Genomic DNA, 14,227 nt, shown 5'->3' on the forward strand with positions numbered 1-14,227 from the left:
AAATTATTTTGAATCCCCCAGGACATGATTTCTTCAACAGATTTCATCTCTATTCAGTGTCTGGATTCTTGTACACAGTGTCTTTAGTTTCTCACAGACAGCTATGGATGTGGCATCACAGGAATTCATAGCCCCTTCAAAACTAGTGCTCAGTAATGACACTAGCTAGAGGAATTTGAAATACACAGTACTTCAGCTGAGCTGAATTTGAAACAAAAAAATAAGAGATACTCTCCTAAAGATCTTGCCTATTACTCCAATGCACTCTGGGAAAGAGCTTTTGGGGATCAGTGCTGCGGGGGATGCTCATACAGAGTGGCCTTGATCGACAGAGCTCCTAGCTGATGCACTTCATTATCAGGACCTGGGGGCATGACTGAAAGAGCTCACTAATAATCTCTGCAAGGGATCTAGGTCATACAGAGCTCTGCTGGTCATGAATAATTCTTCTGTATGATTTGCATTGTCGGAGCACCTACAGTAGGTGCTTAATTTCAACATTGCAATGCCTGAAAAGAGCTGCATGTTGCAGCAAGGTCATTTAGAGGGCCTACCCAAGGCAGATGGAGTCCATTTCATGTCAGGGCAGAGAGATCTGCCTCCAAAGACCTTGGGTGAACAATTCAGAGCAGTCGAGGAGCAGCTTTGTAGGGCAACTGACTGCTCCTGGAAACCATGTGGAAAGCTGCTGGTGTTAGGCAGGGACATGGTTCTGTCTCGGGGCAATACAGAGGGTGCTGTCATCCACACTAAAAGCTTCTCTGAGGAGGCAGCTAACACAGGGGATGGAAATGCTTCCCTTTCCTCTCTCCTGCTCCCCTTCTGCTCAGCTGTCCTGTTCTAGCACAAGTAGCACAACACCTAACTTCTGGGCTTGAACCCTCAGCTCCCATCTCCCCAGAGAGTGCCATAAGACGCTAGGACCACTCTCCATAAGTCCGTTGGAGCTGAGCTGTGTCCAGTGAGGACCTCACAAGGCTAATATGCTAGGAGAAGGAAAATGCCTGCATTTATGGGATAGGACATAGAAAATGTTCCCAGAGAAAAACTGCTTTATTTTATTTCCTTAATTAAATTTTTCCTTAATCAACAATTTATTTCCTTAATTAAAATTTCCTAAGATGATAACAAGCTTGAAGTGAGCTTTAAGAAAAGGAAAAAAAATAATCACAGAATCCAAATCAAAATTACAAGACTCTTTCCCCCTTTATCTCTTATTCATAAAAGCAAACACATATTTTACACTGGATTTTGTGTGCTGGACAGCAGGGGGACCCTTACCCTCTGTCACAGCAGACGACCAGAGATATCTCTGTTTTACACAGACAGACAAGCGGTCACAGAGAAGGTCAAACATGCTGAAGCAGTCTGGTTCTGCACATCACAGTGCATCCCTAAAACAATAGCAAAAAGTTCAGCTACTCCGATGAGTAAAACTTTGGCACTATGAAGTACAGCCCAGGGCAGAACACTGTTGGAATCCTTTTCTTCTTCTTTCATCTGTATTTTAATTATGCACATGCCTAATTCTGTTATAGTAACTTTAAAAGACAGTGAGGTTTTCTGTCAGCATCCATTCAAGTTGCAGGTTCTAGTACCAAAAAGGTGTCCACACACTCAGTAAACATGTTCCTTGGCAACTTCAGCATGAGATTCTGCTTGGAGAGGGGTTGCAGGGTGACACGGTTGCCAAAAATGTGTAGGTTTTGGCCTTAAATGATCATGTGTCAAAGGCAGAACAGTTTTAAAGACAGTTATGATGTTCAGTTCAGGGCAGTCAGGACCAGGGCTGGGGAGGTACAAAGGCAGCAACACTATCTTTATAGAAAATACAGACTAATCATGAGAAGCACAACAGCTGGGAAGCAAAACCTAGACCTTAATTTAAAGTCTTCATGAAGCTGTATCAATGATGTTGGTTACACTGGTCATTTTGAAGCAGTGGCAAAGAAAATTCTTTTGCAATAATTCTTCTGCAAGAATTCTTTTGAAAGAGAGCCCTGAATGAGGGAATGTGTTTTTGGCACTCTCCTATCTCATGACAGAAAATGTCCTAGATCGGTGAGATCTGAGAGAAGTACTTCCACCTTGTGGCAGAAATGCTGTTTGAATAACTCAGTCCCAAAGTCTAGGAACACAAATCAGCAAAAATTGCCACCTACCAACTGTTCTGTGTGGTCGGCACAAAGCTTATTGAGGTTATGATATATCAGATGGGTTATATTGATTATATTGATGGCCAGCGCCTTAGGAAATTTATCCAAGCCTGTGGACACAAAAACTACTGAACATAGAAACAAGGAATCTCCAGTGAATCCCCAGCTGATCATAATAGTGCTGCCGTGATTCATCTGTCACAGTGAACCACCAATGAACACCAGGGGAAAAAAATCAGAGTAAGTGAAGGCTTGATCTCAAACATCTCAGCAAATTCTTAAGACAAAGCATGAGCTGGGAGATGTGGCTCAGACTGATGCCTGTGATATAAATGGTATTGCCCTACCTGCAGGGCCATAGGCTAGTATTTCCATAGGGTGCTAGCTCCTTGTCACTTTCTATGCATTTTTACATTGCTGCACATCAGTAAAACTGGCAGAGTATGGGGCTTAACAATTCCAAGTATCACATGGAAGACATAGCACCTCTAGGATGAAAGAGCCTGAAGAAGAACACTTCTAGACTGTATCCTTCCTAATATATAGTCTTTAATGATGAAGTAGCAGAATTCCAAATACTGGGTATAATTTAATGCTGATGCAGTGGATTTGTCTGCCAACTGTCTTCTGTCCTTGAGAACAACCTTTGCTCCAGTTTATTCACAAAATGTTCATCTCCAAGATCTTAAGCTTTTCTAGTGTACACCAGGATGTCTAGATTCAGCAACTGGGTGTTAAAACAGATGAAAACTAACAGGTGGTGTAGCCATATGAAAAAAGTTGAATACATCTGTGCATGCAGTGAATCCCTTGATGTTGTATCCCAGGACAGAACCATTCCCAATAGCAAGCAGAGTACAAGATAGTTTTTTCAAAACACACTGGAACAATTCCTCAAGACACAGGTTTCTAATGCTGATTCTTTCACTGCAGATTTTTCTGCTTGTACCACAGCCTGCTTATACCTCAGTGCTGCTGTATACTCTCAGATCACAGAGTCGATGATGGCACATACAAATTTTCACATGCGAAAAAAGAAGAAAATTCAGCTTCACTGCTCTGAAGTTGGAAACACTGGTGCAAAAACTCCAACATATTAGCTGAATTGCTTGAATTGCTTCACAGTACTGGAGTCAGAAGAAAAATTACTGCACCAGGCAATTTCTGAATCATTGCTTTCAGGAACAGCACTAGAAAAAAAGGTTTGTCAAGTTGGAGTTCCCCCCAGGCTGAAAGACAAAGCAGTATTGTTAGGCACAATACACTTGATGAGTTAAACCCTCATATGAGTCCAACATTGGAATAGCCATGACTTAACATATGCCCCACACAAAGAACCTTCAGTGACTGCACACATCACTTCTAGAGTGTAAGATTTGGGTCAGAGGTTAAAAAAAAACAAAAGAAGCAAGTCTTACATGCCTTATTTCATATATTCTATCTTCAGCTGAAGAGGGAATATTCTTTCAATGTTCTTTCTTATGTGTTTTGGGCTTAAATTTTAAAGTGCTATATGCCCCTTCCACTGCTTTGGGCAAGTACATGGGATGTCTTTCCAACCTCTTCCTAGAGCCAGTGGTTCTCCGCTGGCTGTTTTTTTGAGACCGGTTTACAGCCTTTGCTGTTTGGGCAGTATCTTGTGAATATCTCCTGGGAGCGCGAAGGATCCAGTTTGAATGTAAACTATGTTCACTTGTGCTGGTAGCAACTGAAAGACAAAAGATAATCTGGCATTAACAGTTTGCCAGTGGTATTTTTACATGCACAGTGAGAGAACGGGATGCCTGCTGGGTCCTTCCTGGACGTAACGTTGAGAAACCAACCTGTTTTCACTTCAGGATGTTGCTTGGGATAGGGTTAATCTTGTCTCGTATTTCAATGTCTGCAGTGGAAATATGTAGGTAAGAGCTAGGCCCTTTATAGGCACTTTTAGGGCACAGCTAAACTGACCCATTTCAGATATCCACCTAAGCCTAAGACAAAGGAGACAAATGTCTGTTTCTCTTCATTGATTATACAGGACAGATAATGAGTTTATATGGACACATGTTCATTTAGCTGGGCAATGCCACCTGTTCTGATGGAAACATACCATTATTTAGCCTAAGCTCTAAATGACTTCTTTTTTTGCTAATTGGAGAGAAAATATCCAGCCATTTCTCAATGAGAAAAATTAAAACCAGATGAAGAAAAAATTATCTTTACATTTTTTATAGCTCTCCTCCACAGACAGACTGGGGTAGCGATGCAAGGGTGGAGTTCAGCCCTGGGCAGAAGACAAGTGCTATTGCAGCACTACACGTGCTACATTTGCTTATGTAATAGCCACACATAAAATAGTTGCACCCTTTCAACAGGGAACAAGCAATGTATTGCTGTAGTTTCACATATTGCGTGTAATGGTCCTAGATTTGGGAAGCAAAACTTGGGGGAAAACTGTGCCCATTAAATAAGCAAGCCTGGTCTTACAAGGCCACTCCTCCCTCTACCCTCTGCACACCAAAAGTGGTTATATTTCAACTGGTTTATACTGCACCATCAAAATCAACATCCACATTTGGCAGATCCACATCAGGAACTCTCCGCCATCTCTCTGAATCCAGGTCTGCAATAACTGAGTCGAAGAAAGCTATCGCTTCTCTTGCATCTGTACTGTACTGTGGGCCTTTTCTCTCCATGGATGCCTGTTGATCACATAGGGGGAAAAAGAGAGTTAGCTAAGGGTTGGGCACAATGAATTCTTAATGAGCAAACTGTATAAGGAAGCTGCAAAAATTGTATTTAATTCCATACTTCGAGCTGTCAGATTACAGGTCCAGATTACTCCACTGTTCGTAGTCATCAAAGAAAGCAGGACAGCACACTAAAAAATATCCATCTTGTTACATGCTCAACACCAAACATCTTCCACTTGGGCACTGCTAGCCAGGTGTTACAAAATCCCTCAGAATCCCTGTACCAGGCCATTTAATTAGATGGCTACTAAGTGACAGCTGGGCTTTGTGGCCAAATTTGTTCTACCTAGCAGTAGGCACCTAATGTGACACACATTAGAAATGTAGTCATGTAGGGTTCCTTGTGTAATTAATGCAGGGCTCGAGTACCTTCAGAAGATGAGTCAGGCCTTAGGTAGGCTGAATTCCCCTCTGGAGGCAGCTCTTTCTCTTAGCTGCAGAGGGATTGTGGGGTAACTTGGTAACTAATTTAAGCATCTTATTAAAATGCCTAGGTTAGGTAAAATGAATCCAGATCTAAATTGCTAAAGTCTTTTTGAAATGGAAAAGGACTGTGTGTGTTAAAATATGAGTCATTCAACACTGTGATAATTCCCACAGGAAAGCCACGGGGTTTAAAATTACGAGCCTCTCTAGATAAAAAAGCAAATGCCTGTCTATAAAAGCTGAAGCAGTCATAAAGCCTCAGCTAGCAATTCTGTAGGTCCATGTGGGATGAATACTTCCTGCCAGGCTCCACCTAATGAAGGGTTGTATATTTTCCCTGCCAGTCCAAGCTGGGTGTATTGCCAGGCAGTATTACCAAGTCAGAAAAGTACTACCTTGGATTTCAAACAGGCAAGCAAAAGGTACACACTCTATCACATCTCTGAAAGACCAGCTTGCTCCCCATTCTGTGGAGGCAGAGAGATGAGCTAGCTTATTCCCCTCCTGACATTATGGGTTGATTGACATCCTCACAAATGCTAAAAGGCAACTGCTACCACACATCTACTGAAAATAGTGACTGCTATTATGACTAAGCCCTTATTGGTCAGAAGACATTTTAAAGAAATGCCTATGTACATCCAGCATCTGATGCACCTCTCTATTCTTCTCTCTCACTAGACCCAATTGGCAAATTTTGAATCCACTCAGCCTGTAGTCTAGGCCCCAGGGATCTTTGGATTAAACCTCCCGTGAGGACAGGGTTGTTTGGACAAAGTACCTTCCCATTAATCATGCAGCAGGTAGGAGAAAGAAGTGAATTTCCACTGACAGGTAATTTAACACAAACAGATAGTTAAGGACAAAACCATTCAAGCCTGTTGATAAGATGAACCTTGCAACCTGTGAACATAAAATTTGTAGTTAGGAAGCAGAGTATTCTGGCTATTCTAGAAGCCTTCTTGACCTTTCCCTAATTTTTGCAAAGCCAGGGCTGTGCGGCTGTGACACTGCCATTTGTGTCAGCAAGAATGACTCATATGGGTGGCATATCCTGCTGATGTTCCTGTCTGTTCTTAAGAGGACAGCTTGTGAAGATAGCGTGCCAGCCAGTACCAGGGCTGTTCATACGTAAGAGCTAGCTGGCCACAGTCAGATGACAGCACTCCTAGCCTCAGCCTGTGGGAGATTCACTGTTTTGGCAAGCCCAAGTGGGCTTTCATAAGTGGTATGTTCAGTGGCAAATCTCAGATATTCACAAACCTGCATGAAGCCTAGTTGTGCAGAATCTGTCTCCCAGCCTCCTGGTCCATGGATTTAGTACCTTTTGCACTCATTTTGTCCCACCTTGCTGATGGTTAGTCAGGTGTTGCTCCACTACTTCACTGCTTAGTTCATCAGGGAACTGGCATGCTGTAAATCTCTGCTGCCTCAAGCCAAAGTCAGTTCACAGACTGTATCTAGAGTGTTGAGATTCATCTCATAGCACCTGGCACCACCAGGCCACTCTCGTATATCTCAGTCATTCTCTTTGGATGCTTCCCTGGCCCTAAATAGTAATATCTTTATAAAATCTATCTTCTCCAGCCCACTGAGCTGAGTATTGTTTCCTACTATCATTCCTAGCTTCTGAGCATCACCATCCAAAGCATGAAAAAGGTGAAATAAAGCCCAATAAAACCGAATGAAAAATTCCCACTGACTGAATGGGTATTAGATCAAAATGTAAAATTAAAAAATGTGGTATCTAGCCCTAAACACATGAGCCTTGTCCTTTAGTTAAGCAATGCCTGCAACAGAGCTCACCTTCAGTCATTCTGACATTCTGCTGTGACAGAACATCTAAATGTGGCAATAACTTTTTGGCAAAGACCACCTGGCCTAATCAGTCAGTCAGCCATACATCCCTTCTTCCCACCATCTCCAGTAGTATCCACTTTAAAGACTGCACTGGGTAACCTGTGAGTCCACTGCCAAAATCATGTTTGTGGTTGTGTTACCTAAACAGATCACCCCACCTGCTGCAATCCTTTCCTTTATTTCCACTGAAACACGTCCAGGGTCATATTAATGACTGAACTGTCTAGAGACATGCAATATATAAACTGCAACCAGGAGGAAGCTTTGCAATGCTTTTCTCTCTAGGATACATAGAAATAGTCTGCACTTAAGATGATATTTCAGTTTTATTTTTGTAGTACCATTATAGTAAAAGGCAAAGAATTATACCATCTCAAAATAACTGCCAACTTATTAATGAACAGAGAAAGGAACCCTTAGGAATTTCTTGTGCCCTACAGCCTGTCAGTAGAGCTTGCACTGATGTTAAACGTAGCACTGGCAAGCTATTCGATCAGGCAGAAAAAAATCCTACTTGTTTTAATGAATTTACAATTATTTTGTGTATGTAATTTTATGCCAATAAAAAGGCTGCCAGTAAACTTAGGGACTACTGTGCTTGCCAGACATTAACAGCTATAAATAACAATAATGGAGAATTCTGAGACACTTAAGTAGCCTGCCAGAATACCAAGAGAACAGCCCACTCTTTCATAACATGTTTTCAGATACTTCCCATACTCTCATACCTCTTTCCTTCCTCTATTTTCTCTCCCCTCACACAAACATAGACATATACATTTCTTTCCATGACTAGTCAGACATTCATACTTAATTTCACACTACTCAGAAAGAATCTTAAGTTATTTAGCAGCATTTCAAATGATGTAACAGTAAAAAGACAACCGGCTGAGACCAATAAAGCAGAAAATCAACACAGGTCATACAGCTAATCACCTCAGGGCTTAAGACCAAGCACATGGCAAAAATTCTTAGGAATTACCTTAGAAGACTCTTTGGAAGGCAGTGGAAGAAATGACTTCTTTCCAGTTTTGCCTGACTTTGTGGATGTTGGGGAATCTGCAGCCATATGCATGGATTTCAAGTTATTGATGTTGTCAAGATATTTTTTCCTCAAGGCTAACAGATCCTGTAAGTACTTCAAGCAGTCCTGAGTCTTAGAGTACATCCAATCTCTGTCTTCCTCTTTTGGCTGGAAGCAAGAGTCGATGCTGGTTGTACTTTTGCATTTTTTTAGTGGTTCACTAACTTTTTCCTGCTTACCTCCAAGGAGGTACATAGAAGTGCTGCGGATCAATCTCACTGCAGAACCTGTGCCATCACAGTAAGGGATGTCATCTGTCACATTTCTTCGGTGGGAGTTGGGGTGAAAAATAGAATTGATCTTTCTGAACATAGTGTGACACTTCCTCCCTTTTATACCTTTTCTCCTTCAGTTCCTTTATTAAACCCTAGATCTGGTAATCAGCAGCTGTTACTCTCGACCTCAGCAGACAGACAATTTTGCCACCTACTGTAATGAGGAGGGGGAAAAAAAAGCCCTATTGCCGCACAAATTGCTTTCACTCTAATACATTGTGAAGAGCATGACGGTAACACAGAAGTGCATTTTCTGTTCCATTTGTATCAGTGAAATAGCTTTATCCTTTCCTCAGTTTATCATATAGTACAGGAGGTCAAATATCATGCTTTGACCTGTTATTTGACGGCCTCTCCCCACAAAAAACAGCAGCATGGGGGTCGAAATTCCCTCTTCCCCGTTCCCTCGGCGCTGCTCGGTCCCCGCGGTGTCACCCCCGGTCCCCTCCTCCTGCGGCCACCGGCGGGCGCTGACCGTGGTGCTGAACCGCTCCCGCTCCCGCCGAGCGGCCGCCCGCCTCCCGCCGGCGCCGAGCGGCGGGGACTCTCCTTTTTGGAAGAGCTTGTTGAGATCAGCCTCCACAGGAACAAAAGTCTGAGTGGGGAAGAGTAGTTCCCGTCGGGTGGAGTCCAGCTGCTGAAAGATGTCGCTCTGGGTTTCAGCCGACGGTAACCAGGAGATGGCTACAGCTACCTGACACCACAGCGCTACTAGGAACAAAGTGGATTCAGATGTCAGGCTCTATTACACTCAATATAAAGATGCCCTGTGTAAGGGATGCTGTAAAATAAAGCACTCTCCCTAAGTACTCATCTGGAAAAATATTGCGGACAGAAACCAACAAATCAGTCTCTTTCCACATTAGTTCTCCTAGATTAATGCAAGAACGTTTAATACAGCGGTTTTGATGACTAGTTTTTGGCTGAAAGCTGTTGAGAACATTGGCATATCCAAGCATTGCTAGTATTTGTGTCTGTGTGACAACATGATGTATGCTTTAGAGATAAGTAGATAGTGAATTTGGTTAGTTCTCATGACTAAGACAATCAGCAACTTTTTAAAAACAAGGATGTCCAGATTTACCATTTTTGAAAGAGTTTTTGTAATTCATCCTGCTCAGGCACTGAGTGCTTGACAAAATAATTATTTTGAAAGCCAGCAGATATCACCCTGCAGACTCTACTGAGCAAATTTCTGCTAATGGCACTGGAAGTGCCAATTTAAGGTTTAAGCATCCTAAGAGCTGTAGGATGTCCACAGGAAAGATAGGTTCTAATATAAATTTGTATCTATTCCCTCAGAAACTCTGATTTACTGGATACTAAACATACACCACAATCATCTTGAAACATGCACTTTGTTCCTTTTACTTATAGCCAAAGAGGAAATGTCTTTATAACATAAGTAAAATATGAGGCAAACTAGCTTTTTACCACTTTTTCAGCCTTCTAATACTAGCATGGACACAATTCCCATTGCAGGTGAGAGTACATTCAGCTGCTTGAGATCTAGTACTTGTATAGAGGTATTCCGTAATTGATTATTTCCAAAGTCCCACTCAATCCCACAGCTAGGTAATAGATTAAGTTGACTTTATGCTAGCATAGAGCATTAAAAGTATGAAAAAAAGATGAGATCATTCCACAAAATTACATGTCTGAGATGGAGAAAGTTTCTGGTCATTGATATTAGTGTAGAATAATAATAATTCCATCTACAGATTGATTTCATTTTTCAGAGCAGAAGGCTACACGGGGATTTTCATTTATTGCCCTGAAGGAGTGAGGTAAATATCTGTCAAGGTCATTCTAGACACGGTGTTCACTAAGTTACAAAAATGATATTGTTCCAGAATAATCCTATCAAAAATTACTTAGATTTGCTACATGGGATACTGGCCTTTGGTTATAGACATCATACAATACAAGTGAGCCTCACAGAGGCATTCTAAGTGACTTCATAGTCACAAAACCTGTGATTCAAGAAAATCAGTGGGAGCTCAGGGAATTATTGACAAAGAGTTGAGTCAGTAAGGTAAATGGGAACTCCACTGAGCAACTACTTATAGGATCGGACATTGCCTTTCAACAGCAGATTGATTTCTAAGCTCATTTGGATTTACAAAGAGCTACAGGGTAAAGCAAAAGAAAACCAAAAACCTTCAAGATTCTGTTCACGAAACCACAGAAAAAGATACATCTGTGAAGAGTAAATCTGATGATATACACTGTGATTTCAAAAATATTTCATATGGGCCATAGATTTTTCTATCCTGCTTCAGCTAAGTACTTAAAACATATGTTGACATCTCACTAACTTAATAAAAGCTTTCGGGCTCTTAAGAGGGTTCTCAATTACAAACATGTTCATTCCCAATTTTTGAAAAAGCTTGGTGGGCCACATTCATTCTCTGCCAACATGTGTGGTTCCCATTGTTCATGGTGGTGTTAAAATAAGGAAGGATTTATAAACGCATGCATTATATACTAGAATTTCATTTGGAGTAATAAAGGGTCATTTACAATTATTTCAGACATGAATGTTTTATTCTATGCATCGGTTATGGGCAGTGGGAATACAATCTTTCTCTCCTATTTTAAAAATAAATATTAATTTGTTTTCTTCACAGTACCTACTGTAATTTAAATAGCTCCATGGATTTAGAAAGTTAAAGGACAAAATAATGGATATATTTAAAGGTCACAAATGTCTCTAGTGTGTTTTGTGAGAAGAGGAATGCCCTATGTCTTTTTAAGACATTTTCCTATATGGCATTTGCATTGAAACATGTTTCCTGAGTAATGATTTATTTACTTGTAGTCAAACTCTGGTCCCTGTGCAGCTGTAAGTATCCCCTTTTAAGTAAACAGCAGCGCAATTATAATTCCACTACCACAGATCACAGGTCTCTTCCCCAGTGTTACCGCTGGGGACTGAATACACTACCGTTACCTAAGACAGCTGGTAATTAAAAACCAGGGTCTTATTCAAGAATTTTTCCTTCTGCACAAAGACACCCATCAAATGGCAAATACAGTTGAAGAAAAAACATTTAGTCTGCTAATTCAAAGTACCAAATTCACGGGCAGCTATTAAAGCATAAATAAAGACCTCCCAAAGAAAGAACTTTTGAGAAGCAGATCGAATAGACCACACTAAATATTTAATGGTATCTAAGATTACTGACTTTGACAAGGCAATGCTCATACCTTGTTTGCTCATTTGGCTACTTGAATCTAACTTCACTTGCTCAATATTTTTTATTTTAAGTGACTTTTTTTTCTATTACTGCTTTCAATGCTTTTGTTTCCTTTGTAGCCAGCAGAGTGATCTAAGTTCCACAGACAACCACTCAGTCATTCCCAAAATGGCTTTTGTTATCTAGCCCTGGCATTCTGGCAATGCCTGAGCCATCATGACTGGGTAGGAAAGTCAAAGTAGAAAATTCAATGTATGTGTTTGGTTTAACTAAATTAACTATACAGATGAAAAAAAATCAAATCTAATTTCTAGACAAATACAATTAAAAGAAAATCACACATATTTTAAGTTTTTCACAACTTTTTTGTCAAAATGCATTATCTCCAGAACAACACGATATCATGCATACAAATCTATCTACTTGATAGTTACATTTCACCCAAGTGATTGATACAAAGGAATGTCAAATCATCCTTGAAACAAAATAAAGCTCTGGTGCTGAAGAAGAAAGCCTTCAACAAACTGTAGATACAAGGTATTATTTTTCTATCAAAAAGTTGTATCAAGCTGTTATAGCTCATTCAGCATAATATATTTTATTATATTTTAAAAATTAAAGTGAAACCACTTTCTTTGCTTTTAAAGAAAAAAGTCCACACTTATAAAATATGTGAGTGGATAGTAAAGTTATTGAGCCTTGTGTTATTTTAGATAATTTAGAAACTAAAGCGCAGTTGTCAAACTCTGTTGAACTCTGCTATGTCTATACAGCTCCATAAAAGAGTAGATTGTTTGGAGTGAGCTAACTGAAACAATCCAAAACAGAGGAAAACAGAGCAAACAATTCATCACTCGGGTATCTACACTTTGCTCCCTAGTCCCTTACTATTTACCACTTCATACATTCCCTTGAAGTTCTGCAAAGACACACAAAAAACACACAGTCTCCTAGAGATTTAAGACAAAGTCATCAACTGCAGGAATGCTGAGCCCATAGCTCAATACTAAAGAAAAATAACATCCCAAGGTTTGATACCTGCATATGGTGGTTGTCATGACACTTACTGTTTCAAAGACCACACATGCTTGAAAAATTAGAAGGTGGAGCAATCCCAAATGATAGACCAGGTGCTGAATTTCAGTGCTTTTGGTGGGTGGCAAGAAACATCCACATTTAGAGGTGCAACACCACAGGACTCCTACCTTTCTCTTGCTAAAAGGGAAGATGGAAGAAGAATGGACCTTGCTATGAAGCAAAGAAGAATCCCTAGGAATGGTTGTTTCATCTCTTTCAGCCCACAAAGGCAACAGTCTGGAGTTGTTCTGCCCCCTAGAACTGCTATCAGCAGCTGCTTGATATTCTTCCACTCTCAGGAAGTTCTTAAATTATGGGAAAGGAGAGAAATTCTGATAACATGCATTTGAAATAGCTACAATTGCTTCTCCAAGGCATGAAACTGGAGAAATCAGTTTCCCAAGAATGAAGATAAAGATTTTCAGTAGAGCTGATTTAGATGTAAATGCAGTGGAATCTAGATGTGTTGTCCATGTCAGATTTAAGGTGATCTTTTTTTTCCAGGGTACATGCTTGTTCACCTGCACAACACTGACCTGCAAAACCAGCTGAGTGAGAAAATCAAGGCTCCTGTCAGAGGATGAATAGAATTTTTTGTAAATCTGGAGCATCATCCTTCCATCTAATCTAAATTTGAATCTAAGTATTTCCATTTGACTTAGACCCTGCATATTCTCCATAAATTTTCACCACATGCAAAATTTGCATTCATTGAATAGGTTTTGTTGCAGCATAAGGACCAACTGCAACCAACCAAAGCAGTGACTGCATTCCTATCAGGCATGAGAAGATAAAGAAATGCCATTCGTGTACAGAGAAATGCTTAAGAAATGACTACACAAATAAGATATCGGTCAATTTTTGTTTTTTCTTATTTGTTATCCTGGCATCACTGTTGGGAAAAGTTTTGTGTGCATTCTATGACAAAGCAATAAAACACACTAGTCAAACATGCCCCGCTTTAGAGCTATCTCTATAGCTGTTGCCTGGCAGCAGTTTCAGAGGGTGAGAGGTTACCACACTTATCCCCTGCTGTATCTAGCCTCCTCTTTCCCTTTGTTTCCTCGAATAACCCTGCTGTCATTAAAAACTCCATTTCTGTGACAAGCTTGACAAGGGAACTTTGTCTTGTCTTCTGTCACACAGGGTCAAGGGACAACCAGTTGGCCTTGCTTGTTTTATTGGAAGAATTCGTGTCCTTTTAGTAGAAACACTGTTAGGACCTTTCAAAGCTTTGTTAGTCTTTGTTGAATTAGTTATTGTCTCGCCTCTTGAGTCTTTTGTTCCAAAGATGGTTGAAGAATTATTGTGATGTCTAGCTTGTTGCCTGTCACATCCATCACCCATTGATAAAGTCTTTGCCAGGAGAATGTGATAAATAGCTAAGATTCCTTCATGATAGCTCAATGAGGAA

General features: G+C 40.5%; 1 protein-coding gene across 1 annotated transcript; it reads right to left on the minus strand.

Annotated features, from left to right (window-relative positions):
* Positions 1 to 3,622: 3,622 nt before the first annotated feature.
* Positions 3,623 to 8,573, minus strand: C1H13orf42 (chromosome 1 C13orf42 homolog). The gene is made up of 3 exons (XM_064437089.1): positions 8,160 to 8,573; positions 4,693 to 4,840; positions 3,623 to 3,864 (listed from the first exon to the last, which is right to left on the minus strand). The coding sequence occupies exons 1-3, from the start codon at positions 8,571 to 8,573 to the stop codon at positions 3,623 to 3,625; spliced, it is 804 nt and encodes a 267-aa protein (XP_064293159.1).
* Between the last annotated feature and the right edge of the window lie 5,654 nt (positions 8,574 to 14,227).

Source organism: Phalacrocorax carbo, chromosome 1 (genome assembly GCF_963921805.1).
Source record: "Phalacrocorax carbo chromosome 1, bPhaCar2.1, whole genome shotgun sequence".
Classification (NCBI taxonomy): Eukaryota; Metazoa; Chordata; class Aves; order Suliformes; family Phalacrocoracidae; genus Phalacrocorax; species Phalacrocorax carbo.

What these genes read in the sequence shown, in the direction of transcription:
- C1H13orf42 (XM_064437089.1), bottom strand. Translation starts at nt 8,573, where the DNA reads ATGTTCAGAAAGATCAATTCTATTTTTCACCCCAACTCCCACCGAAGA. An exon ending in CTTCCAAAGAGTCTTCTAAG is followed by an intron (nt 4,841 to 8,159) that starts GTAATTCCTAAG and finishes TGTGATCAACAG; the next exon opens with GCATCCATGGAGAGAAAAGG. An exon ending in TGTGGATGTTGATTTTGATG is followed by an intron (nt 3,865 to 4,692) that starts GTGCAGTATAAA and finishes TTTGTCTTTCAG; the next exon opens with TTGCTACCAGCACAAGTGAA.